This window comes from Diceros bicornis, chromosome 25 (assembly GCF_020826845.1).
Source record: "Diceros bicornis minor isolate mBicDic1 chromosome 25, mDicBic1.mat.cur, whole genome shotgun sequence".
In the NCBI taxonomy this organism is placed as follows: Eukaryota; Metazoa; Chordata; class Mammalia; order Perissodactyla; family Rhinocerotidae; genus Diceros; species Diceros bicornis.
The window spans coordinates 46,720,691-46,747,592 of NC_080764.1; the positions used below are offsets into that span (position 1 = coordinate 46,720,691).

At 43.9% G+C, this 26,902-nt stretch overlaps 1 protein-coding gene across 2 annotated transcripts in view; it reads right to left on the reverse strand.

Annotated features, from left to right (window-relative positions):
• Window positions 1-709: 709 nt before the first annotated feature.
• Window positions 710-26,902, reverse strand: part of TPH2 (tryptophan hydroxylase 2) — a 112,657-nt gene continuing 86,464 nt past the window's right edge. For both annotated transcript variants that reach the window (XM_058568774.1, XM_058568773.1), the window contains exons 9-11: window positions 12,459-12,554; window positions 1,752-1,885; window positions 710-1,623 (exon numbers count right to left, since the gene is read on the reverse strand). In XM_058568774.1, coding sequence (XP_058424757.1) covers window positions 1,449-1,623; window positions 1,752-1,885; window positions 12,459-12,554 — 405 coding nt within the window. In that variant the 3' untranslated portion in view covers window positions 710-1,448. The remainder of the gene's footprint in view (window positions 1,624-1,751; window positions 1,886-12,458; window positions 12,555-26,902) is intronic.

The window sequence follows — 26,902 nt, forward strand, 5'->3', positions numbered from 1 at the left end:
ATAATAGGCCCATATAAGAGTATGAATTAGATTGAAATTGTATGTAATTTCCTATTAAAAGAATATCCTTGGAAATTGCTCAAGTAAATATTTAGAATTCTAACTTAACATCATTTCATCATCTTTTTCTGTTCCTTCTCTCCTTCCCTTGCCCTGTCTCCTCTACCCAGTACTTTGCACTATCAAAGCAGAATTGGAAGAATGGTGGTTGTGTTTGCTGAGGGACTCAGAGAAGATGAAATCCATTCACTCATTCAGCAGTTTTTTATTTATTCACTTAATCACCTGCTTGTAGCTCTTATAGCAAAGATGACCAGAGATTTGCGGCGTATCCCTATTGTTTGCCCAAATTTGCCCAAACTTTGGGCAAGTGGACAGACTTTCAGAGATCTGGCTTGGTTTGGAACTATGAGAGGAAACATCTGTACCGTTGGCAACCCTTGACCCCAACCAAGTCCTAGCGAGTGATGAACATCAGTCTTGATAAACGTCAGTTTCCCTTCTCTGACTGCACATAAATACATGCATACACCAAGCTGAACTTCTTAGCAATCCAAAAGCAAGATGCAATGGGCTATAAATGTTGGTGTACCACTAACTGTGCTGCTTTGGGCAAACAACTTAACCTCTCTGAGAATCAATTTCCACATCTTTGAAATCAAAGTCCTGTGATTTTACTGTCTCAAGAGAAACGGGTTAAACACCTGTGCATGATAATTAACTTTATTCCAGCATAAAATTCATTGTCCCAAGTTTGTTCCCCAGTATTTAGTCTTTCCTAATGTTCTTTCTGGAAGTATTTTCTCCCAAAATACTCTGGGAAGCATGCTATAACTCAGTTTCTATAAGGTCAATGCGACCTATATATTCCATTTGTAAAAAGTTTTCTTTTCTTACATTGCATAAATACTCAACCTAAAAATCATTCCACCTAGTGTGTTACCTCAACAATTTTTCAAACAGAATACTGAATCTTTTGTTAATATGATGGGAAGTTTCACACAATTCTGGGTTTATCTCAAATAATGCTGTGAAAACAGTGATGCCACAGAAAACAGAAACAGCTTCACTGCTATTTTCACTTTATCTACTGAACACAGAGGAAAAGTTCAGGTCTGAGAAAGAAAAAGTCGTAAGCTAGAATCATAAGAGAGCTATTTGTTACAAATATTAAATAGATGCAGTGTAGTTAGGGGCACTAAGCAAGAAGGTCAAATCTATTTAAGACACTTAAACACATGCCAATCTTTCATACAATGAGTGGTTATCTGTCGTAGGGTTCTTGACGGTGTTCCACACATTAACACAGTAAGTTACAAATAGGGGAGATACACAGAATTGCATGCTTACTACCCAAGCCATGACACAGAAAGTTATTGGTCATTGGACAAGGACATTGACTGCTAAGCCCCAAAACATCCCACTGGCAACAGCACTGGTCCCAGGCATCAAATCCCCAGATACTGGTTCATTTTGTTCAAGGCATCGCACACTGTGTTCAGATCGCTGCGGAGGTCTTGCACCACGTTTTCAATACTTCTGGTGTCTTTCAGAATCTCAATACTCTGTGTGTAGGGATTGAAGTACACTGAGAAGGGACGGGTAATTGACTTCGCAAAGTCCCTGCAAAATAAACAGAAATAGAAGGATATGCGATCAACCCTCATTGGTACAAGAGATAGATAGAAGGAAGGAACAGAGCCAGAAAAATAAAAAGTTATTTTCTCTAGATGGGAGAAAAACAAATTTACCTCATCTTTTCTTTGGCTTCTTCAAAACTTTCAGAAACAAAATAGGCTTCCTGGAAGGTGGTGATGAGGCACTCCTGTAAGCAGGTTGTCTTGGGGTCGAAGGCTTTCACACATGCCTTGTCAGAAAGAGCGTGCTGCAAAACACCACAGAAACCAGTCAAGTCCCTGAGGAAACGTCCACAGTGCACGACGCATGTTTCTACAACACGGCTCAGTCATTGTACAGAATTGCTCAGTCACTAGTCTGCCACGAAAGACGGACTCTCCCATATGCAGCGTAAATGGAGAGTTCGGGGTTTTTTAAGTCTGTTAGGCACCAAGAGAAAAAATGATATTATGGTATTATTTTATTTATCATCAGCCAAATTCATACTGAAGGACAGTTCAGAGCTGTATCTCAACAGAAACAGAATGTTAAATCTGTGCTGTGAACAGAAGCAGGAAGGGCACAAACATGGTCCTAAACTTATTGCTGTACGCAGTGTACTGGAATGTCACCTAAACGGCAGAAATAATAGCTACCTGTGTGCAGAGGTAACTGGGACTCTGCCTGAACTATTTGTGGATGCCTTAAGAGACATTTTGAGGCCAGGTACTGTGCATCTACAGTCTGGAGTGGCCTGTATATTTGAGGGTACCTGCAAAGCACTCATTTCCACCAAGTCAGCAGAGCAACACATAGCAGATCAATATGGCCAGGTGGGAAAAAAGAGGTGATGTTAATAGTTAGAGGACGCCCAGAGCAGGCATTAGGAAAACAGGAAAGCCGGTGTAGCTACTCTCGGAGCCATTGTCAGCTCCGTTCAGCTCACTACAGAACTAAGAACAGCAAGGAACAATGAACCATTGTATTCTCAAGATAAATTCAGTGATGCTAAAGGTTAGTGGTCATTGCCTGCCGCGTGCCACCTGCCTATTTATAGGCCCTAGATTGATGATTCTCAAATGTAATATGCATAAGAATTACTGGGAGCTTGTGAAAAATGCAAATACCCAGTCCTTGATTTTATTTGGTGGTCTGGATGAATCCCAGAAATCTGCATTTTAAAGGCATCCAAGGCAATTCAGACACAAGTGGCTGTGAACTATATTTTGAGAAACATTCCTCTAGATTCTGTCTCTTTCTTGATTTAAAGCATAAAGAAGGGGTACCAGAAACTGTCTTGAACTAAGAAAACTTGGGCTCTGGTCCAAGTGTTGGGGCTGTCTAATTGGTCACCTTGGCAAATTGTGTCACCTCTTGCACCTCCGTTTCCTCAGCTGTAAATGAGAGGTCTGGGCTGGGTGATTTCTGAAGATACTCTCTATTCCAGCCTCTGGATTATATCCATCCAAGGCACTTTTCTCCCTCTCAATCTCTAACTGCTAAGGTTTCCTGGAGAAAGACTGAAAAACTTTTCCTGTTCAATATTCTTGGTGCATTCTCCCAACAATTTCAAAATGTACGGGATGATTTGTACCTTCCATGAAGAAGACTGTGGCTCCTTTGAAAATACAATTGCAAACCAAATGACTGGCATGCCAGAGAAAGGGCACATGGCCCCGCCCTGCGTGTGATTTGCTTCCCAGCAAAAGTCCGTTGTCCAGATCGATGCATATATGAATCAGGGAACACACAGAGCCTCTCAGAGTGAACTCATTTTTTTGGCCCACAGAACAACTTCATTATAAGCAGAAGGTCACTACACATGCAAACACATTTGTCCTAGATTTAATGTAGTGCAGTGAACATCAGGGGATTTTGGTTCCACACGACTGATAATTCCACCCAACAAAATGTCCTACAAAAATCAGTTGCATTTCTATACACTAACAGTGAAGTAGCAGAAAGAGAAATTAAGAATACAATCCCATTTACAATTGCAACAAAAAGAAAATACTTAGGAATAAACTTAACCAAAGAGGTGAAGTGTCTGTAGACCGAAAACTATAAAACATTGCTGAAAGAAATTGAAGACGACACAAAGAAATGGAAAGATATTCCATGCTCTTGGATTGGAAGAATTAACACAGTTAAGATGTCCATATTTCCTAAAGCAATCTATAGATTCAATGCAATCTCTATCAAAGTTCCAACAACATTTTTCACAGAAATAGAACAAAGAATCCTAAAATTTATATGGAACAACAAAAGACCCCGAATAGCTAAAGGAATCCTGAGAAAAAAGAACAAAGCTGGAGGTATCACACTCCCTGATTTTAAAATATACTACAAAGTTATAGTAACCAAAACAGCATGGTACTGGCACAAAAACAGACACACAGATCAATGGAATAGAATCGAAAGCCCAGAAATAAACCCACGCATCTATGGACAGCTAATATTCGACAAAGGAGCCAAGAACATACAACGTAGAAAAGAAACTCTCTTCAACAAATGGTGTTGGGGAAACTGGACAGCCACATGCAAAAAAATGAAAGTAGACCATTACCTCACACCATACACAAAAATTAACTCAAAATGGATTAAAGATTTGAATGTAAGTCCTGAAACTATGAAACTTCTAGTAGAAAACATAGGCAGTACGCTCTTCAACATTGGTCTTAGCAACATATTTTCAACCACCATGTCTGACTAGGCAAGAGAAACAATAGAAAAAATAAACAAATGGGACTACATCAAACTAAAAAGCTTCTGCACATCAAAGGAAACCATCAACAAAACGAAAAGACAACCTAACAATTGGGAGAAGATATTTGCAAACCATACATCAGACAAGGGGTTAATCTCCAAAATATATAAAGAATTCATCCATCTCAACAACAAAAAAACTAATAACCCAATTAAAAAATGGGTAAAAGACCTGAGCAGACATTTCTCCAAAGATATACAGATGGCCAACAGGCACATGAAAAGATGTTCAAAATCATTAACTATCAGGGAAATGCAAATCAAAACTACAATGAGATATCACCTCACGCCCCTCAGAATGGCTATAATTAACAAGACAGGAAACAACAAGTGTTGGAGAGGATGTGGAGAGAAGGGGACTCTCATACACTGCCGGTGGGAGTGCAAACTGGTGCAGCCACTACGGAAAACAGTATGGAGATTCCTCAAAAAATCAAGGATAGAACTACCATATGATCCAGCTATTCCACTGCTGGGTATTTATCCAAAGAACTTGAAAACACCAATGCATAAAGATACATGCACCCCTGTGTCCATTGCAGCATTATTCGCAATAGCCAAGACTTGGAAGCAACCTAAGTGCCCATCAAGGGACGAATGGATACAGAAGATGTGGTATATATACACAATGGAATACTACTCAGCCATAAGAAACGATGAAATCCAGCCATTTGTGACAACATGGATGGACATTGAGGGTATTATGCAAAGTGAAATAAGTCAGAGGGAGAAGGTCAAATACCGTATGATCCCACTCGTTAAGTAGTAGACAATAACAACAACAAACAAACACACCGAGACAGAGATTGGATTGGTGGTTACCAGAGGGGAAGGGGGGAGGGTGGATGGCGAAAGGGATAATTAGGCACATGTGTGTGGTGATGGGTTGTAATTAGTATTTGGTGAACATGAGAACATGATGTAATCTATGCAGAAATAGAAGTATAATGATGTACACCTGAAATTTATACAATGTTATAAACCAATGTACTGCAATAAACAAAAAATTTTGCAAAAAAAAGGAAACAAAGTGTCCTTTTATGAGAGCTGTTGCTCCTTTGCAAAGAAAAGGTCTCCTATTGGCTTGCCAGGGTTTTCAGCATTAGAAGTTGCTTTCCCGTACTCTGAGTGCACCTCATTTAGCATGTTGCTCTAATTTTCCATTCATCCATGAGTACAGATGAAAGGAAGGACAGGGACTGACTCAGTGTCCTTGATCTTTCTCCTCTCTCATCCTTGCACTCACGCAGGCAGGGTGGTAGAGAACAGGCTAGAAGAACATTTGAGCCACGGTTCCCCTGGGGCATCCCTGCTGAGCCAAAGACTTCTCTGGGTCAAGGACAAGCATAAGAAATGGGTGAAACTCATCTGCTTGGGTCTGCAGTGCTCTGAGAGGACAACAGCACCTTAGCAATCGCTATGTGAAGAGGATGCCTCCAGAATGTGTGTATGCAATAACAGAGACCGGAATCAGAGTAGTTTTAGAAAAATTCATCAGGTGACGATTCCACTGAATACTTAGATGAGCTCATTTCGTCATTTTAACTGGTAAAGGGGATGAGAGTAGATCAAAAGGAAGCCAGAAGGGCAGGGTGTTCTGCCTCAGACTTCAAGAAAAGTCAGTGGATTCACGGCATATAATTTGAGGCAAAGACCATTAGGCAATATATATCACACTGGCATAATGTAATAATCAAACTGGAAGCTGATTGTTCTAAGCTCTCAACAATGCATTCTATCCTCAGGAGCCTGCTGTGGTCCAATATGCTGTTACTTGCTGGGAACCCTTCTGTCCACGGGGTATGGGACCAGTGCTGCTCCTTGGCTGTTATGAATATGGGGATGATAATGGTACCCAAGGATTAGCCTGGAGAAGGACAAGAGCCTGGAGTTGGGGGAGCAACCTGTGAGTGAAGCCAACAAATGAGGCTGTGCTCACACCTATGAATGGTCTCATTGACCTGATGGGGAGCTCTCCTGTGTGATGACTGTCAGGAACATCCAGGCAGCACAGGAGGTCCCCTGTTTCTGAATACTTGAGTGTGGTTCCAGGGCTATAAAACAGCATCCATGTCTCCATGGAGTCCACTGCCCAGTGGAGTGAAGTCCCACTGAGTTCGCTTCTCAGCTCCTACCCAGGTCTCTCTTTAAGCCGCCTGGTTCAGGTGAGCAGCTATGGTGCCTCTCCTCCACATCCAGAGTGGATTCTCGGTCAACATTGAGCCAAACTGCTTGACGTGCCCAGGGAACTCCGTGGTGAGTCCTTCCTGAAGTGTAACAGTCTGATACCCTGATGTCTGCTAGAATTAATCCGACTTCCTGCAGAGAGAGGCTCTGCACTGTGGAGAGAAGCTGGCTGACAGTCTTTTACTCTCCAGCTGTTTTAGCAGTGCGGGAATGCTTGAGGCTCACCTCTCATCCAAACGCTCTCTACAGGACTATTTGGATTAAGCCATAGTGCTAACGACAAGGGCACAGGACCGGGAGCCAGGGGACCTGGTTTTAACACAGCTGTCTCAGAGGCTGGAGTGAAAGTTCCCCAGGTTGGGATGCAGTGTCATCTTTGATAAACTGAAAAGACTGACGCAAGTGAACTCTATGGCTCTTCTTGCAATACAAGGTTAACGGGCCTGCAAGTGCACGGCACTCACGCCACCCCTACCCCAGCCAGCATAAATTGACCAAAGCAGCCTTTCCCAGAGGGCCCAGTACGACCTCCCACCCTTCCCAACCAACAGAGGTGGCCATTGCCAATTAATTGGCTTTAGTGCACAAATTAAGACTTACTTGCCATTCTGGACTTTTAAATAAAAAAAATCTCTTTCAACATCAAGAACTTCCCAGAACCCAATTGTTACCTAAAGTTCCTACATGAACTTTGGGCATTGTATTCCACTTCTGTAAGCCTATTCCAGTATTCCTCTGGAAAATGGGAATACTAATAGTATGTATAACACAGTGGTGTGGTAAGAATTACATGAGGTCATGCATGCAAGTGCTGGGCGCATGGGCAGTGCTCAGCGTATTTAGTCATCATTGCTAACTCAGTCTCAAGATGGTGCTTGGCAGACATGTGCATTCACCACACCAGCCACCGTTGGTGCAGCTCCTCTCCCCCGGGGGTCTGGAGCCCACAGAGGAAGAAACATGGCCCTAGCCATGAGGCCTCCAGGGCCTGAATCACAACAGGGCCTGCCCTGAGTTCATCAGTTTAAAATCTTCCTTCCTCCCAGCCACCTGCCTTTGCAATGACACAGAGTTATTCTCTCAACTACTCTAGATGCAAACCCTGTGACTGTCACCCTCTATATTAGGATTGGTTAAAGTTGGGAAACAATCAAGTGAGAAGTCAGGTTTGTGGATAGTTTTGGCCCTGGATTCTGAATAAGAATTTGCAAACGCTCCTACACACACACTATAATCATCTTTTCCCATTTTTCCCCGTCAGAACAACAAATATATATATTTGTGTGTGTATATAAGGATGGATATATATATAATATTTTTTGAATTTTCCTCAAATGTTCCTCCTGCTAACCAAGCACAATGTGGCATCAACATCCCTATTGCCAAATTGGGTGATGATGGCATCACATCTTTTTTTTTTTTTTTTTTTTTTTTTTTGTGAGGAGATCAGCCCTGTGCTAACATCCGCCAATCCTCCTCTTTTTTTGCTGAGGAAGACGGCCCTGGGCTAACATCTGTGCCCATCTTCCTCCACTTTATATGGGACGCCGCCACAGCATGGCTTGCCAAGCAGTGCGTCGGTGCGCGCCCGGGATCCGAACCAGCGAACCCCGGGCCGCCGCAGCGGAGCGCACGCACTTAACCGCTTGCGCCACCCGGCCGGCCCCAACATCACATCTTTTTTAATCAGTGATGTTGAAAGTTTCATCAGTTTGCATAAGCTGCAGGGTCAAGGGAACAAATTCCTCTTCCAGCCATCTCTTCCTAAAGGCCAGAGAACCTTTTCCAGTTCCCAGTGCTCCTGCGTGTGCTTTGTCATTATAACGATACTAGTTTCAGGGAAGGGACCGGAGGCGAGGGAGGCGCGAGCCCTCTGAGCAGGGTGAAGGCATGGGAACTCAGCAGCGTGAGTCCTCACTCCAGCCACACAGCTGACGTAGCAGATGACCACAGAGAAGCGCAGGTCCTCCAGCCTTTCCTCTACAGCCTGGCAGGAATTCGGATCACCTCCCAGAATTGTTGCAAGTGGTAGTAAATACAAATGATTGTAATAAATATACAGCTGTTCTGTGAATTCTGATTAATAGCTATAAGAAAGCAGTATGATAAATTCACTGTGCAAGGATATCCTAACCCTAAAGCCAAAAAATAATAATAATTTTTTTAAAACCATCAGCTTTGTCAAAACCTGAAAAGTAGAATAGATGTATTTATATGTAATATTCCAGCAACTACCATGAGGTAGATGCTAAGGTCATTTACAAAAACATCTAAACTCTGCCCTAAGGAAATAAAGGACCAGACCTCATCCTGACCCACGAAAAAGAAGGAGAAATTGCTTTTTGCTTTTGAGATAGATTAACTTTTTGAAGTAAGATTCAGCCAATTCATCAATTAGCAATCATTTCCTTACCACCTAATGTGAACTAACTGCAGTGTGGCTTCTCCAGGCAAATTGCATTCAACCAAGACCCGTATCAATCACTTTCCTAGAACTTCCCTCTTACAGACGCCAAGTCCACTGAAATCTTAGACCTTCAATTTGGGGTTTGTTGAATAAAATGAATGAGAGAATGGGCAAATAATAAATTTAAAAATGAGATACTTCTATGATTATGTCTACTCTGGGATAGAGAGAAAAAGAGTGTGAAAGGAAACACACGCCAGGCTGTGGGTGAACAGCAATTATCCTATTTTTAACCTTTTTGTTTTTTTTTTGTGAGGAAGATCAGCCCTGAGCTAACATCCATGCCAATCCTCCTCTTTTTGCTGAGGAAGACCAGCCCTGAGCTAACATCTATTGCCAATCCTCCTCCTTTTTTTTTCCCTTTTTCTCCCCAAAGCCCCAGTAGAAAGTTGTATGTCATAGTTGCACATCCTTCTAGTTGCTGTATGTGGGACGCAGCCTCAGCATGGCCAGAGAAGCGGTGTGTCGGTGTGCGCCCGGGATCCGAACCCGGGCCACCAGTAGCGGAGTGCGTGCGCTTAACCGCTAAGCCAAAGGGCTGGCCCGTCAACCTTTTTTAAAGTCAGTTTTCCAGACGATTTAGCTCATTTTTAACTGCTCTCCACAGTGATGAAGGTATGGAAAAGCCCTACCAGACACACTTTTGGAATTCCTGAAAGTACATCACAGGACAGATAATTAGAACAAACTAAAGCAATCACTGCTGAGGTAAAAAAGAAAAAAATAGTCCTAATAGTTATCAGATTTATATTAGCTTTTGCAAGCTTTTCCACATTTATCTTGTTTCTGTTTTCTAAGATAAAAATAAGCATTGTCAAAAGAATAAGAGGGAAAAATGAAAGTTATCCCCCAAACTATAGATACACCACTTGGAAGTACTTGGCCAGCTGTCAAGAGCAGCGTCTACCCCCAGGAAAATTTACCCTCCCAAAGCAGAAATTTTAAAAATGTGTTCTTTTCAACCAGAAAAGGAGAATTATGGATATTCATGTAAAAGTTATAAAGACTACATCAAAATCTCCAGCAACTTAGCTAGGACCCATGTTTGAGCTGCAGTTGATACAGCAAAAATATTTTATTGCAAAAAAAATAATATTTTATCACAAAAGATAACTGTATTCAAAATTGTCAGCATGTTTACACAGGAATTCTTATAATGCTATTAATAAATTTGTCTCCACCTGGGTCCAAGACTGTCACTCATTCATTCAGATAACAGCTAGACAGGAGCGCTCAGAGCAGGGGCGGGGGTGAGGGAGGAGGCGCTCCAGGGAGCACCCCACATTGTGTGTTCTCGGTGAACAGTCAGAAGGTGTTTCCTGGAGGAAGAACTTCTGAGTTGTAAACACGGTCTAAAGTAGCAATCATAGGGAGGTCGGAGTGTTGGAAGTTGAGAATGGAAGGACACTAACGACCGGAGGTGACGGACCAGAACAAGAAGGGCAGACAGCGCCCTGCAGTGTACATATTTCTGGCTGATTTCCATTTCCAGACAATTCTGTCCGCACCAATAGAAACAAAAGCAACAGATTCACCCCAGTGCTGCCTCACATGCCTCATTAACCAGACCAGAGGACCTGTGGAGAGTGGGGGCAATGAGAAGGATTTGTTTCTCTTGTTTCTGGTGTAATTTATAAACCTTCGAGGAGAATGTCAATAGAGATAGCCCGAGACCTGCCTCGTTTTCTGACTACCTCTTTTTTCGGGGAAATCAAGAGGCACTCTATGGAAGGTGTGGGTCTTACCAGGACGTGACCTCACGCTATTGCTGTGGGCTTTGGCCACTGCCCTGAGATGAACCTCAAATGGATTTTTCTGTTGAGAATTTAGTAAAAAAAATTTACCACATGACATCAGGCTTTTGTCCCGCGAAATATCGCCATCTATCCCAGCCGCGCCAAGCCCCAGGCGGTGCCTAAACGGGCCCGCTTGACTGGAGCACACGCCGCTGTCCGCCAACCACCTGTGCGTCTCAGCCTCTCCTCATGCACGTGTCGGGTCCTCGAGAACCAGCCACGGCAGCAGGGCCCTCATCAGGAAGCCTTCCCAGGCACGGCCTCATCTGCGCCATGCACATTTGTCACGCCGTTTGTGTTATCTCTTGCACTAGAAGGTAAACTCCTTGATAACAGGGAGCCCAGGCAGTGCAGCCTAGTGGTTAAGGGCTCAGATCCTGGAGCCTAGATTGCCTGGATTTGGGCCCAGCTCCAACGACTGTTAGCTACGTGACCTTGGGCAAGTTCCTTAATGTCTCTATGCCTCAGTTTCCTCACCTGTGATAATAATATTGCTTATCTCATTGGGTTGTTATGAGAATTACGTGGTTTAATAGGTCTAAAGCACCTAAAATTAACCAAAGTTGAGGTAGTTGTTATTTTCTTCATATTCTTTTTCTTCATTATTATTATTTGTCTTTGTATCCCTGGTGCCTGGCCCAGGACCTGGCACATCATAGGTACTCAACCAAACGTCTGGGGAATGAATGAATGAATGAATGAAGTCATAAAGGGAGCAAACTCAATAAAACTACAGTTACATTGCATATTTCAAGCATACAAACAACCAGAAAGTTCTAATAATCACATATTTTACAATTACATTATGTAAGGACAATCGAGACTCAAAGTAAAAACCCTTGGTTAGTCCATGATCTTGATCTTAGTCCAACTAATCAAAGCAAGATTAAATTATTTCAGTACCATTTCCAGATTATATGTCACATTGCATTCTAAATTTATCAAAACTTGCTATCCTCTAGTGGTATAAATAGCAATTCTTAAGTGACCAGAATATTTAAATTATCAAAATGCCCTGGGCCCCAATATTTCTGGATAAATTATCATTTTACTGTATTTTAAGGCAAAAAAAAATAGCATTTCTTAGGCATCACTACTCATATTAGATACTTCTCTGACCATATGTTTATTTAGGTTTTTTTTCAGATTGTATATGTCCACAAATGTTTTAATACACATTAATTTTGAAGAAGCTAAAATAATCTCAAATTCCCCCTTGGGAAGTAAATATTGGGGAGCCGTGGGGGTGATGCAAATGAGAGCAGACAAGCCACCCTTATAAAGGAATTTCAACCAACAGGATCACCGCTAGCTTACTGCCCACTTTTCAGCAGTCAGTTTAGGCCAGTCCTTTGTTACCCAACATGCGAGCACACATTTGTCACTCCTGTTGATCTGTGTACATGGCTGCTCATCTATCTGAGTCACACCACAGACACAGAAAGGCATGACCCATTTTCAGAAGTGCACACAGGCAGCTCAGCATCCACATCGGAGGTGCCGAGGCCTCTGTATTAAATGTGTATGTGGCGTCTGCAAGTAGAAACGCTCCGACAAACCAGTCACCATTTCCCATGACCTTGAGTCACGTGCTCGAGCAGGTGTTTCCACTCGGAGCTTCATACCTGTAGCTCCCCGATGGAGGAGAGCAGTCCCGCGCCGTACGCCCGCAGCTGTCCTTCTTGCTTGCAAAGGCCAAACTCGATTGTGAAGAAATAGCACTGAAACAAAATGGAAACACATCCAGTGAACTGGTTAACAAGTTCTTCTATAGAATAAAATGGCACCCAAAGTAAAACAGGGCACTGTGCATAATTTCTTCAATACTGTCAATTTAAATATGTCTGAATCAAGAATATTTATTGAAATCTATTCTCTTGCTTAATAATCTCTCCCTGGGTTAAAGGTATATGAAAAGGGTATTAATTACCAAGAGTTTATGCTTTCTGGATTCAGAAACCCTATGAGTCAAATCATATTCCCTGTAATAATTTTAAAAATAAAAAACACAGGTTTAGAAATGAATGTCACAGTGATAACACCATAAGAATATGTTACTGTATTGACCAAGTTGTGTCTTAGTGACATAAATAAGTTCATGCAAATGTGGAAAAATAACTGGGAATTCAGTAATTCCAAACTGATTTTTGCAGTTTGTTTATTCATTCAACAAACCTTTGTTGAGTACCTACTGGGTGCCAATGCTTGGTAAAGAAACAAAGAGAGACAAAGAAAACCAGCGTGTGCTACAAAATGACCATTGTTCAGTGAAATCTTAAATGTCTATCAATGTATGCACACACGCATGCATGTATGTACATGCATATATGCACTCTGTGCATGTGTGTGTCTATAGTTACATACATGTACATAATTACACACAGTGAACACCGTCTCGTCAGCCCGAGTTCACCAGCATCAACTACTACAGCTCTCCCAAGATGTTAAACCTACAGTTGTTTCTGTTGAGTTTTGGAAATCAACCTAGACAGACAGACACCTCTGTACACCCAAAACCTCATGAGGCTCTTGAGAGAGGCTGAAATCACACCACGTTTGCTCTGCGGGAAAAGCGGGAAGCTGACAATGAGCGATGAAAATTGCATCAGATTAACACCGTCCTGCGTTAGCGATGGCAGAGCACTGGCGGTGCTGAGAAAGAGGAGAACTGAGGCACTCCTGAAAAGGAGTGGAAAATAATCATTATTTCTGGCCCATAGCAGTTTGCTCTATTTTGGTTTGGAGGTTAAGATGTCCCTGGGTTCAGAGGGTTTTGTGTTTTGTTGTGTGTGTGAGGAAGATCAGCCCCGAGCTAACATCTGTTGCCAATCCTCCTGTTTTTGCTGAGGAAGGTTGGCCCTGAGCTAACATCCGTGCCCATCTGCCACTACTTTGTATGTGGGATGCTGCCTCAGCATGGCCTGATGAGCAGTGTGTAGGTCCACGCCCGGGATGCGTACCTGCAAACCCTGGGCTGCCAAAGCGGAGAGCGTGAACTTAACCGCTACGCCACCAGGCCGGCCCCAGGTTTTGTGTTTTTAAATGAGAGGCTGATCTCTGAGGCCGAGTGGGCCAACACTCTGCAGCACCAGCAGGACCCGAAGGACTGGTCCTTCCAGGTATGGAGCTGAACCTCCAGAGGCAAAATTTTCTTTCCTGATTCCCTCCCAAAGAGGCTAAAACGACAGCCTTCCCTGCCTCTGTCACATCCACAGCACCTACCAACACGCCTCCTTTCTCTCCTCTGACCTTCCTTTCTTTCCCATCACAACACGTTTTTGACATGGTCTTTAATTTCTTTATGTATGACATGTACTGTCTGCCACCTGTCTCCCCGCCCTAGACTATAAACTCCAGGGGGCAGCTGTCTGTCTGTTCATCTAGAACAGGGTTCCCCACCCTCAGCACTGACGACGTCTCGGGTCGGGTAATTCTTTGTCGGGGGCTCTCCTGTACACTGCGGGACGCTTAGCAGCATCCTTGGCCTCTACCCACTAGATGCCAGCAGCATCCCCACCCCAGTTGTGACAACCAAAAATGTCTCCAGAGATGGAAAATGTTCCCAGGGGAGCAGCACCTCTCCTGGGTGAGAACCATTGGGATAGAATGGTGTCGAGACATAACAGGAGCTCAGCAAACATTTGGTGAGTAGACAAACAAATCGTGAATGGAAGAATTCTCTCTAAATTAGGTTGTTATGTGACAGCACGACCTGGAGGAAAGAAACACACGAGGAGGCCTGAGTTCTAGTCTCGGCCCTGCTTCTAACGCACGGTGTAGCCATGACCTCTGTGGTGTGGAGTCTCCTAGCCCGTAGCATCCATGCACGCCTCACGTAATCCACACACACTCCTTGAGCACCTGTCATAAGCAGACTCTGCGCAGCTGCTGAGGATACATGAACAGGAGACAAGGGCCCTGGCACCCGAAACAGATGCGCTGCTGGGATGAGACAGGCAACTATTCCAACAACAACAGAAGTCAATGTACAGGATAACCTCAGGTGAGATATGCTACACAAATAATAAAACCATGTAACGTGTCAGATAGTAAGCAAAGGACGTGGTTATTTTAGATACAATGGTCAAGGAAGGCTCTCTGAGAGAGTAATATTTAAGCTGTGTAAGAAATGAAAAAGCCAGTTGTGCAAAGATCTAGAGGAAAGATTGTTCCCAGCAGAGGAAATAGCAAATGCAAAGGCCCTGAGGCAGGAATAGATTTATATTTCCAAGGGCAATGGGAAATCACTGGAGGGTTTCAGGCAGGAGAGAGACATGTTCTGATTTCGTTTTCAAAAGATCACACTGGTGCTGGGGGGCAATTGTAGGGGGGGCAAGAGGGAATGCAGAGGGACAGTTAGAAGGCAGCCAAGAGACAGGGGTGTGGAATGACTCAGAATATGACTTGGGCCATGGGTAGCAGGGGATTGGAGAAGTCAGTATCACAGAGGCTGATGAGAAGAACCAAAATAAGAAATGTGACTATGTGTTAAAAACTTAAAATGCAGCCCTCAAGTCTGTCCTCCAAACAATTTTGCACGGTCCTGGGCACAGTGAAGAGAAGAGACTATACAGTTGTAGAATGAGAGGCCTGGAAGTTCAGCCTCCTGTTTTACCTAAAGGAAAACGCAAGTTTAGAGATGAAGTGATTTACCCAGGACCAGTCTAGATGGGGACATTTAAGAGGTCTTAAGCTCAGTAGTTTTAAGAGCTGGATATCTGTCACATTTTAAAGTTTCTAAGTAAAAGATTAATAGATGCATGATTTCCCCTTACAACCAAAAAACGGGGAAATAAAAGTCTAAAACAGGGTGCTGGCTCAGTGGTGTAGTGGTTAAGTTTGCGTGCTCTGCTTCAGCAGCCCAGGTTTCGCAGGTTCGGATCCTGAGGGCAGACCTACACACCACTCATCAAGCCATGTTGTGGCAGCATCCCATATAAAGTAGAGGAAGATAGGCATCGATATTAGCCCAGGGCCAATCTTCCTCTTTTTGTTGAGGAAGATTGGCAACAGAGGTTAGCTCAGGGCTGACTTTCCACAAAAAAAAAAAAAAAAAAATGTCTAAAACGGAGGGAAACTAGAATCTCATGGCATCTTCTTAAAGTGTCCTTGGCTGATTTCCCTAATTTATTTTGTGTTTACAGCATATGACGTACAATCCTTGGAGCCTTAACACAGAATACAGAAGAGTTTGTGAAGAAATGCGCTGTCATGTTTGAAAGTCTCCAAAATACACGTGTGGAAGCAGCGATAGGAGCGTTGAGGTCAGCCTATGAAGATCAGTTTAATTTTCCTTGTCTCCGTCAGTGCATACATAACGCATGGTCATGGTCATGGTCTAAATCAAAACAGCTGAGAGAGCCCCTGGGCAATCCGGTGTGCCCCATGCGGTCCTCGCACAGACTGGGCACCCTGTCCTAGTTTAAGGCAGAAACTAAAAGGTCTGCCTGCAACAGTTTGATTAAAGATTCAAAGCTAAATCTATCAGTGTGACCTTGGTCCACGTGCTTCTAGAATCAGGGCGACCTCAGAGGAAAGAGCCCCTGTGCGGCCTCCTTCTCCTCACCCAGAATGCTCTCTGGCCACACACCTCATCTGGGAGTCTTTCCAGAAACCCCGACCTTACATGGCTCCATCCGCTCATTCCCTGTCTGCCTTTCCCTCCAGCTCCCTGCTGGCCTCAACCCAGGAGGGTGCCTAGATGCTGCTCCTACAGCCCACTCTCCCCAGAGAGTCAGACCTTCCCCCCTGAGGCCACGTTCCGTGTGCAGCCCCTCGTGTGGCTAACAGATAAAGAGAAACAGTAAAATGCACGCCAACCTCAGGTGTCGCCAAAATGTGAATTTCAGACTTGCTCAGGATAGTTTTTCTCTTTTTGTTTTTAATACTGATGGAGATCTCAAAATGCAGAGTGCCTGGTCATGACCACTAATGGGGATGGAGAGCAACTGCACAGTTCTTCTGTCTGGTTTTAAATGCAAAGCCTGCTCAGAGTTGGACTGGATGACACCTTGAAGACCCTTCAGAATTCAAGGATAACTAATTGCTTCTTGAAATTGTAAGAAAGTACAGTTTGTTTTCCTCATAGCGCTCTCCAGATGCGGATCTATAATATATTCCCTACAGATTTACCAAATAAATAGCCTACCTATTATCAAAAAAGCAAAAACAAAACCCTAAACCTCATAAGAACACCTGTAAAAGATATTGCAGATTCTTGGCCACTAACATCTTTTAAACAGAAAGGAGTAATAATACTAAGACTAGCACCTCCCAAATTGAAGGGTACCTCTCATCAGAGCTGATGTTTATGAATTCCAAATTTTACATACTGCTAATTATATGAAATTATTTATAAATATTTTATTTGAATATAATTACATATAATCTTCAACTGAAAATCAAAACAGGAATGATAGATCGGACCCCGTCCACAGAAGAAAAGCAGAGTCATTTACATACATATAATCATTAAGCAGAAGAAAGTCTGAGTGACGACCTGAAATCCACGCTCCAGAGGCTGCTGTGGAGCAACAGCTGGACGATGTGCGGCGAGGGCGCGCGCTCAGGAAAGAGGGATAGGTCGCCCAATGCTGCCACCTTCAGATCACTGCTGGTACTACACCACTCTCGCCAAGGTGCTCGCCTGACCAGAAGGGTGTCAGTGAAGGCTTGAGGGGACGAAGTCGGGGCCCACGTGATGATTTACAACAGCACGTGACGCAGCATCCTTCTTATGTCTGGCGTTAGGTTCCTGAAGCTCTTGCTAACTACCTACTCCAATTAAATAGCTATACGACTTGTTCAAAGAACTCTTGATGGAAAAGGAATTCACTACTCCAGTTTCTGCCTTAAAGGGTCATTTTGCCTTCCATTTCCCCTATTCCCTGTATCCCTTGAAATAATTATATAATCGCTTCCTGAGAGTCATTCCATATTCTTAAATTGGATTAAAACGGGACACACAAACCTCTAGGAGTAAGCTCAGAAATCTTACTTCCTTTCCTTTCTCCAGGATGGTGGCTCACACGTCGCTCAATCAGTGCCTGAGTCAGTGGGTGATACATTTTCTCTACCACCCTCACTAACAATGTGAGCTCTGCATACCGGTAGGATATATTTTAAAATAATTGCATTCATCATTCATATCTCGAATTCCATTATCCACATATCCAAGACAGACAGGAAACAAGAAGTTAGCAAAGAGAATGTGAAAAAGCTCTAACTAAGATATGCTAAACATAAGAAGTTATGTGCTAAGTTCGATTTACTTGACATATAAAAGAGCCCTTCAGGGGCTGGCCGGGTGGCTTAGCGGTTAAGTGTGTGCCTTCCACTTCTGGTGGCCTGGGTTCAGATCCCGGGCACGCACCAATGCACCGCTTGTCAGGCCATGCTGTGGTGGCGTCCCATATAAAGAGGAGGAAGATGGGCAGGGAAGTTAGCTCAGGACCAGTCTTCCTCAGCAAAAAGAGGAGGATTGGCATGGATGTTAGCTCAGGGCTGATCTTTCTCACAAAAAAAAAGAAAAGAGTCCTTCAGCCTCACTCAGATCCTATTATCCTTATCTTGTACACAGTTCAAACGAAGTTTACGTATGTAGCTTCCAAACTCATAACTAACATAAGAGGAGAACAAAAAAAATATGCAAAAAGAAGGCCCAACAACTCAAAAAGCACAGAAATATAATATTTGGTATTATACCCTAAATACTTCCATACTTAAAGTTATCACCAAACAGCAGAATTCAACAATGACACTAAAACATCAAGAAAACAGGGAAACTTAGCCAGAAGACGTCCAGTTTAACAAGTGTTCATACATAGGCTATTTTACTAAAAGCTTTTTACCTTACTACTAACTTGAGATAAGACAGAGCACTTATTATTTCCATTTTATAGATAGGAAAACTGAGACTCAACGTTCAAGTGATTTGCCCCGATTCCACAACTTGTGGTTGGCAGAGCTGGGAATGAAGTTCCAACTTCCTAACTTCAAAGCCAGCCTTCCTTCCTCATCACAAGTGCACTTAGAGAGGCAGGGCCACTATCAGCCGGTCACACGAGCACAGCAGTTCCTGCTGCTGAAGTACTGAAATACTTCCAGACTGGGGATAGTAAATAGCTAGAACCCCACAGTCCCCAGTGCCCCGGCCACCCGTGCTGCACCCCCCCCTTCATCTAGCAAAGGGGACTCCAGCAGCCTGCCCCACGCAAGTGTGACAAACATCTGTCCTGTTCAGCGCCCGAATTATGACAAAGGGATAAATTCCAGAAAGGAAGAATGCTCCTTGAAGACATTCTAGCATCAGGGGTCTGCGCGTCTGATGAGTGCAGATAAAAGCACATCGGTGGGCTCCGTGTCGCCGGCCTCACTGTCCCAACATTTTCTCTAACATCTCTCCATCTCAGCTCGAACAGCTAGCGTGTCAGAATATAAACTTGAAAAATTGTTGAAAAGGTGGAGAGCACTCAAGTCCCTCCCAGCACCCTGTACTGCCTCTCCCCAGCTACGACATCAGAATGTCAGTTTACAAGCAGCAGTATCTTCTCACCTTTCACCAAAATTCCCTTAATTTTGAATAAATTGCAAATGATAATAGGATTGGAACAAGAAAGAGGCTTGATGGCTAGGCAGGAAGCTGAGGGATAGAAATATTAAGGCAACATAAATCAACGTTGCGAAACAAAAGTGACAGCAGAGGCCGCATGCTCAGCCCTGCAGGCCTCAGTGCCCCTGAAACACCCCCAGTCAGTCACTCAGACGTCAGAGGAAACTGCCCACTGGACGTCAATTTCTGCTGTTTCTTTGACCATTTAAACTGCAAGTACACCCAGGAGCACACAGAAGGCCAGATCAGCCTTGGGTGCAATGGCTACCCCATGCTTTGCCTGCAGAGCAGGGGCTCCTGACGAGGAATGCCCTCGGGGAGCAGTTTCAAGAGATCAGAGAGGAGGAGTTCGCACACTGCGTTATCTCATCCTGGGCTAGGCCTCCGTAAGACAGGAGTTTGAGAAATGCTAGAAACTGGAGCTGGAAGACTCTGGTCTTCTGCCGTCCTGGAGTGACAGCCACTCTGTGGCCACGGGCCCCTCGCAATCTTGAAGCCCCTGCTCTTGTGCTCACAGACTTGGGGGCCAGTCACAGTATAGACTCCAAGGCCACTGTCCAAATGCCTTGTGGATTGCAGCCACACATATATATCTACACTGTATTTTACCACGAACCTCTAAATGAAAACCACTGTGGCTCTGGCAGGTCACAACCTAATCCAAATACATTTTTAAAATTTATATTTATGAAATTCTTCTGTGCTAAGCTCTAGTGGAGATTACAAAAGTAGCTAAAGATACAGTCTCTGTGCTCAAGAAAGGTGTAGTATGGATGGGAGAACAGACTAATACAAAAGCAATAATAAAACCTTGCTGTTTTTAATCCCACCACAACCTCTCTCTGTCTGCACACTGCGGTGTGTTGATCTGTCTCAGAACAGGGAGACTCTCACGCTTGTGTCGGACTATGAGGATAAACGGGATCTTGCAAGGGCTTCGGAAAGTGGGGAAGTTACCGGAAAGAGTCACGTCGACGGGTTGGGGGAGGGTGAGTTATGGAAACCCCAAATGCACATCATAGGAAGACACAGGGAAGTCAAACTGTGGGATGTTCCAGATCACAGGCTCCACTTGAACGGGCAGAGCGGCCTTATTTGCCAGTGGTTCTCCTCACACCAAGACAGACGAAAACAAGTAGAGAAAAAGAGGAGGGTTGGAATGTGAGTCACGTCCTGTCGGCTAGAAAATGATGACCCTGAATTGTGGAAGCAGCATAGATTGTCTTAGGTTAAGACAGCCATGGAATGAATTAAGAACTAAAAACCCAAGCTCTGAGGAAACATTATGGCAAAGCTTGTGGAAAATTGATCATCAAATGCAACAGGAACATCCACAGAAAAAAAAACGCAACAGCAGAAAACAACCTGTATTGAAGACGACATTGACAGAGGTGATTTCCAGCAGCACTGTTTTAGTCTGGATTTTTCTGTGTGTCTTGACTACCATTTCCTAAAGAACAAATGGATGCATTTGTTTAAGTGCTCTCTGGCCATTTCCATTTTATTGCCCGTTCTTCAGCTTATCTGAAAGTATTTTCAACTTGAAAGAAGGTCACTTGACTTGTTATCATTTAACATTTACTAGTTTCCACAACAGGCTTTGATGGGTTTTTTTTTTTTTTTTTAATTAAAAAAAGAATAAGAAAAAGGAAACATCCTTCCTCCTCCTCCTCCTCCTCGAAGACCCTCCGTCCCCGGGACTCAATGTTGGGTCACAAGGGCCCAATTACAAACCCTCGCTGTCCCCGCTGCCCTAGAGTACAGGTCCGTACTTCCTCACATGACAGAAAAGATGCTCCATGACCTACCCCCTGCCTCCTCCAGCCTCATCTCTCAACCCTCTTTCTCCCTATTGCCCACTCTTCGGGGACCGTTTGCAATCGTGCAGACTGAACGTGCTCTCTTCAGCTTCCCACACGGCCTTCCCTCTGCCTGGAATGCTCTGTCATCACCCAGCCCCGTTGCCTAATTCCTGCCTGTCTGCCAGGTTAGGCGGCTCTCTTCTCCCTCCCTATGTAGCACTATGGATCCACACAGAAATTGCTAGTCTTCTTGCCTGTCCCCTCCGCCACACTCTGAGCTCCCTCAGGGAGGGTCTGACTTGTTTGTTTGTTGTTTGATGTCTGGTGTCCAGCACCGAGCCTGACACGCAGCAGGTGCTCAGCGAATACTGAAGGAAGGGAGGAGATGGTCCAGCAAGAAGAGTTTCCCAGTGGGCCAAGCCAACAGGGTCAGTGCCAATCTTCCAGATCGCTAACTACTACCCTCAGCAAATTTTTCAATATTTGAAAAGATGAAAACCCCTCTACTGTAGCCATCAAATCAGTTTTCACTTATAGCTTCAGAAATAGATCTGTCCCTTGACCTCTCTCTCTATGTCCCCTTCAACAACAGCCAATAGCCCTCCAAACCAGGGAGGAAGGGAGGTGACAGCCTCCCCGCAGGCCTTCAGGAGCGAGGATGAAGGGTGCTTGGCAGGCATCTCCTGTGGAAGCTCAGCAGTCTTGTGGTTGAGTGGCTTCTAGTTTCCTTCATCACAAGCAGCAACTCTGAAAACCCACTGATTCCGGCATCTGGATCCTCATCCAAACACATGAGGAGGAGAATTTTCCAGTTTGCCATTTCTGAAGGTTGTAGCCAACTGGAGACTAGCCAGGGAAAATGCTAACTGTGCTTGATCGGGGTGTGGAGAAGTTTGACTGTAATGGATCTGGACCCTGCAGTGCCTCACAGCCCAGACTGCTCAGAATAGTAGCTATGAGGAATTTCTATCAGCATCACTGCCCAGACCTTCACTTAGCAGATGATGACACACAAGATCAGACAGATGCTATTTTCTCCTGGAGATGCATTTGTGAGATGCCATCCATCCAATCTTGTTTTCCACAAAATTCTGTGGTTCTTTAAAAAGGATATTATGAATACAAATAGGCTTCTTTTTAATGCTTCCTGGGCTTGCAGGTAGTTTGAGTTTCACAGACAAAAAGCTGGTTTTATATTCAGCAGTGTTACTCCTTGGACCTTCGCCGTAGTGCATGGGCCTCAATGCAACATCTCCACAACAAAGTGAATCACAGGGTCTGGCTCTTCTTTTAAAGCAATTCCATCTTTTTCCAAAGGTCTCTTTGGTGAATTTATTATATAACTAGCTACCTTGAAATAGCTAAACTTTCACTCCAAGGAGAGACACACACACACACACACTATCATTTTCATACCAGGTGCATGGATCAGCATCCCATTTAGATATGTGCTTAATCTACTTTACACAGAAGACCTACTTAAGCAAATGCTATAGGTTTGGAAATGCCCAAGAACTGACTTTTATAACCTAAGCAATTCTGAGCTCCTTGAAGGAGAGGAAAACTGATGAGAACATTCTCAGTCATTCATCCTTGGGCATGCCCTAAAATGTTCTGCATCAAATCACACGTTCTCCCCTGATGTGGTGACTTTCAATGTCAGCTCTCAAATGCTAGTATGAAAAATGAGGTTTTTACTGACTCCCAAGTAAACTGTGGGTAGTCACCACTGCCTTTGCAGGGTCCTTTCATTTATCCCTGCATCACTAAAAGCAACACCTTCCTAAATATTACAGCTAAAGAGTTTACACTTTCTCACCTATTTCTTTCCAGGCAAGACCTAGAATCCTGGAAGATGATTATATGTCTGAAAACTGAAGAGAAGTTTAGCAGGGAGAGCCATTCCCACCGCTCCATTGCACTGAGTAGACTTCTATTTTAAGTTTTTGTTAATGAAGTCATGTTTGTTTTCTAGTCACTAATCATCACCACTACCATCATCATCTCTCACACTAAGAGTCAACACTAGCTGTCCATACGTGTAAATGGCCCTGAAAAGATTTCCCTGTGAATTGGGGTCCCCGTCACAATGAGGGTCTATAGGTGATAGAACCTCTGGATAGCATTTCAGCTCAGTCAGCGCCCCGGTCTCTGATGACAGTCACTGCCAGTTCCCGGCACCGACACTCAAGCAGAGTACTATGCGCTTCTCACCATGCTCACAGCAGCTGGGAGGCAGGCGCTGGGAAGGTGGTTTAGTATGGTAGTTTGAGAGCACTGACTTTGGAGTGAGAGACCAAGGATCAAGGGCAGGCTCTGACATGTACTTGACCTTAGGAAAGTTATTTAGCCTTTCTGAGTCTTAGGGTCCTTGTCCAAAAAATGTAGAAAATGCAGTGGTCCCCCTTATCTGTGGGGGATACGTTCCAAGACCCCCAGTGGATGCCTGAGACTGCAGGTAGTACCGAACCTTCTATACACTGTTTTTCCTAGCCACACATACCTATGATAAAGTTTAATTTATAAATTAAGCACAGTAAGAGATTAACAACCAATAATAAAATACAACAATTATAAAATATACTATAATAAAAGTTACTGTAGATCTTAGCAATCTCAGCATACGATTTTTTTTTCTTTCCTTATTAAAGTGGAGAATTTTCACCTTTTCACTTCAAGAAAGTACTTTACAGCTTCTCTTTGGCATATCTGAATTGCCAGCATCACTACTCCTGTGATTTGGGGACATTATTAAGTAAAACAAGGGTGACTTGAACACAAGCACTGTAATACCGCAACAGTTGATCTGATAACCAAGACGGTTACTAACGGACAGGTAGTGTAGATCTGCTAGACAAAGGGAGGATTCAGGTCCCAGTGGGACAAAGCAGGACGATGTGAGATTTCATCACGCCACTCAGAATGGCGAACAATTTAAAACTTATGAATTACTTCTGGAATTTTCCATTGAATATTTTCAGATTGTGGTTGACCGAAGGTAACTGAAGCTGCAGAAAATGAAACCGTGGATAAGGGGGGACTACTGTAAAATGAATAGCTAACATTTATTGAATTCTCGCTATGTGCCAGTGCTAAATCCCCTATTTTACAGATGAGGAAACTGAGACTTAGGTAGAATAACTTGGGCAAGGTTAGGGGTGATAGAGCTGGGTTGGAATCAGTGGCGCCTGACCCACAGTGCCCATGTTGTTTGTCCTACACCACACTGTTGGTCCTCGGTTCTCAGTAATTGAACACTGCAGGCCCCTAGAATTGATGTTTCCGCCACATTCTTGCTAGTTGAGTGCGGTGTGTGCCAGGAAAGATAGGGGTCTGTCCAGCTTGCCTGCAGGCATCCGCTTACAGATTGTGGTCAGGTAGGTGCCCTTGGATTAGCCACATAACACAGCACAGGCCTTCAGGGGCCAGCGAGGAGCACACACTAGATAGCAGGCCTCAAAGGAAGCCATGGCTTCTGAGTCCTGTCAGTGGGAAACAGCACTGCAATTTGTCCAGCTCAGGAGAGCTGAGATCACAATACATGAGGCTAGGCTGGAATTAAAATACATGATGTTTATGTTAAAAAGTCATATTACAAATTACAAAACTAAATATTACACAGTGTTGCTTTAAACTACAGAAACCCACTTACATTTGCCATAGATGCATTATTTGATGGCATAAAATAGCTTTGGTAAAGGACAGTGAGAATTCATGAGACAGTGCAGAACAGTATGACCTGAAATATTTCTGGTGTCTCACGGCAAGCTTTTGCCAAACTTACTCTCTGGCTATGGCTACCAAGAGAACTGGTGTGCTTGCTGCTGCCTAGAACACCAAGGCCTCTGTTCTCTCTCCCTTCCCCTACTCGGTGGAGTCCCCTAACCAGTAAAGGGGGATGGGCAGGTGACTGAAGATGAAATTTCCCCTCCCGACTCAGGGTCGTGCACCCCATCCAGTGAGGACAGCAGTTCAGCTCTGGCCGGTCATCTCCTTGGGTTAAGGCAGTCTGACCGCCAGAGAAGCCGGTCTCTTTAAGGAAAGCTGGGAATCTGGATGTTCTGTGATAGCCTCTGATGTGTAGATGTACATGTTTTTCCCACAGATATTAGCCAGAACAAAGGAGACTCATTTGTCATCCCTTTAAAGGACAGCGTGATTTAAGAGCCTGAATCCCGCTTCTGTAACAACAACTTGCTTCCAGGGCGTGGAGTGCAGGTCTCTGCTGCCTCACCTGGTCGCACCTTCCCTGACATCCTAAACTGCTGAGAAGTGATTTGGTGCACCCTACCAGGACTCAGAAAATCTAATAGCTCAGTCCCTGACATTATTTTACTCTATGGTCTTGGGCAAGTCATTTCACTTATCTGAGCCTCCCTTTATTCATCTATAAAATGGGGATTCTTTTTCTCACCAAATTTTTATTGAGCACCCTATGGATAGATACGAGGGACTGTGTTAGGGGATAATAACATGAGTCCTGCCTGTCTTGAAGTGCCACAGTGAGACTCGAATGATTAAGCACATGTCAAATGTTAACCAGTGTAAGAGCTGAAACTTAGGTGAGGTTTCCCTTCTCTGTGGTGATTTAGACCATAGTTATCTTCACAGCTGACTCCTCCCATCTCAGGGCTCTGATTCCACAGAGAATCCCCTTCTGGGTAGACAATTGTGGGCTTAATTACAGGTCAACACTTCCTGAAACCCCATCTAAGGAGCTTTCCAATAGGAAGACAGCCCACTGAGATGCAGTTTCCTCAAGTATTAACATCTCTTCTATCAGTAAGCATATGTAACAGCAAATTAAAAAATTCCAATTTGACTGCTGAGAAAGCCTCTCCCAGGAAATCACCCTTGATCATCGTTTCCTCTCCCTGGACCTGACCAAGAGCCCTTCTTCCCCATCTTTGCATTTATCAAATTATACTTAAATCCCTGTTCATATATCTGTATCCCTCACTGGAGTGTAAGCCCTCAAGCAGCAGGACCATGTCCACCTGTTTCACAGTGGAAGTCCCAATGCCTGACACAGAGTTGACGCTCAGTGAACATTTATCAAATGAATAAATGGACGAGCCATAACCGGCTCTGTCAGAGCTGTAGAAAGTTCTTCAGTAGGAATCCAGCTGGGGTGCGCCTGTGTTAGAACACTTTCGTAAAGAAGCAGAATCCAATGCCTGTTTTCTCACTCATTATAGCCCTGACTTTTATCTCAGAAGAACTAAGTCTTCTTAGTTAGATTTGAGGGAGGAAAAGATGAATAGCCCAAAAAAAGGTTTTGTGAGAGCTAAACATTTAAATGTTTCTAAAGTATGCCATGTAGCCGTATCTCCCCTTGTTTTGTTAGAGAGAACTTTGAAACCTTGCTAGTCAGACACCAACATAGGAGCTCTGTGTACAACACGGAGACAGATCCAAAACGTAGCAAAACTAGAACAAGCATCTTTTGGAGCTCTTCCAATAGCTTCTTTGCACACTTTTATGTCAATGCAGCCGCCTTATAGACAAACTGCAAACACCTGGCTTGAGTTCTCAAAAACTTGAACTCATAAGGAGGAGCAGCCAAGATCTGAAACCCAAAATTTATTGCTTTCTCTAGCTGTTAAGGGAGCGCTGCATGTGTCAATGAACAGCATCACTCCTGATCTGCTGGAAA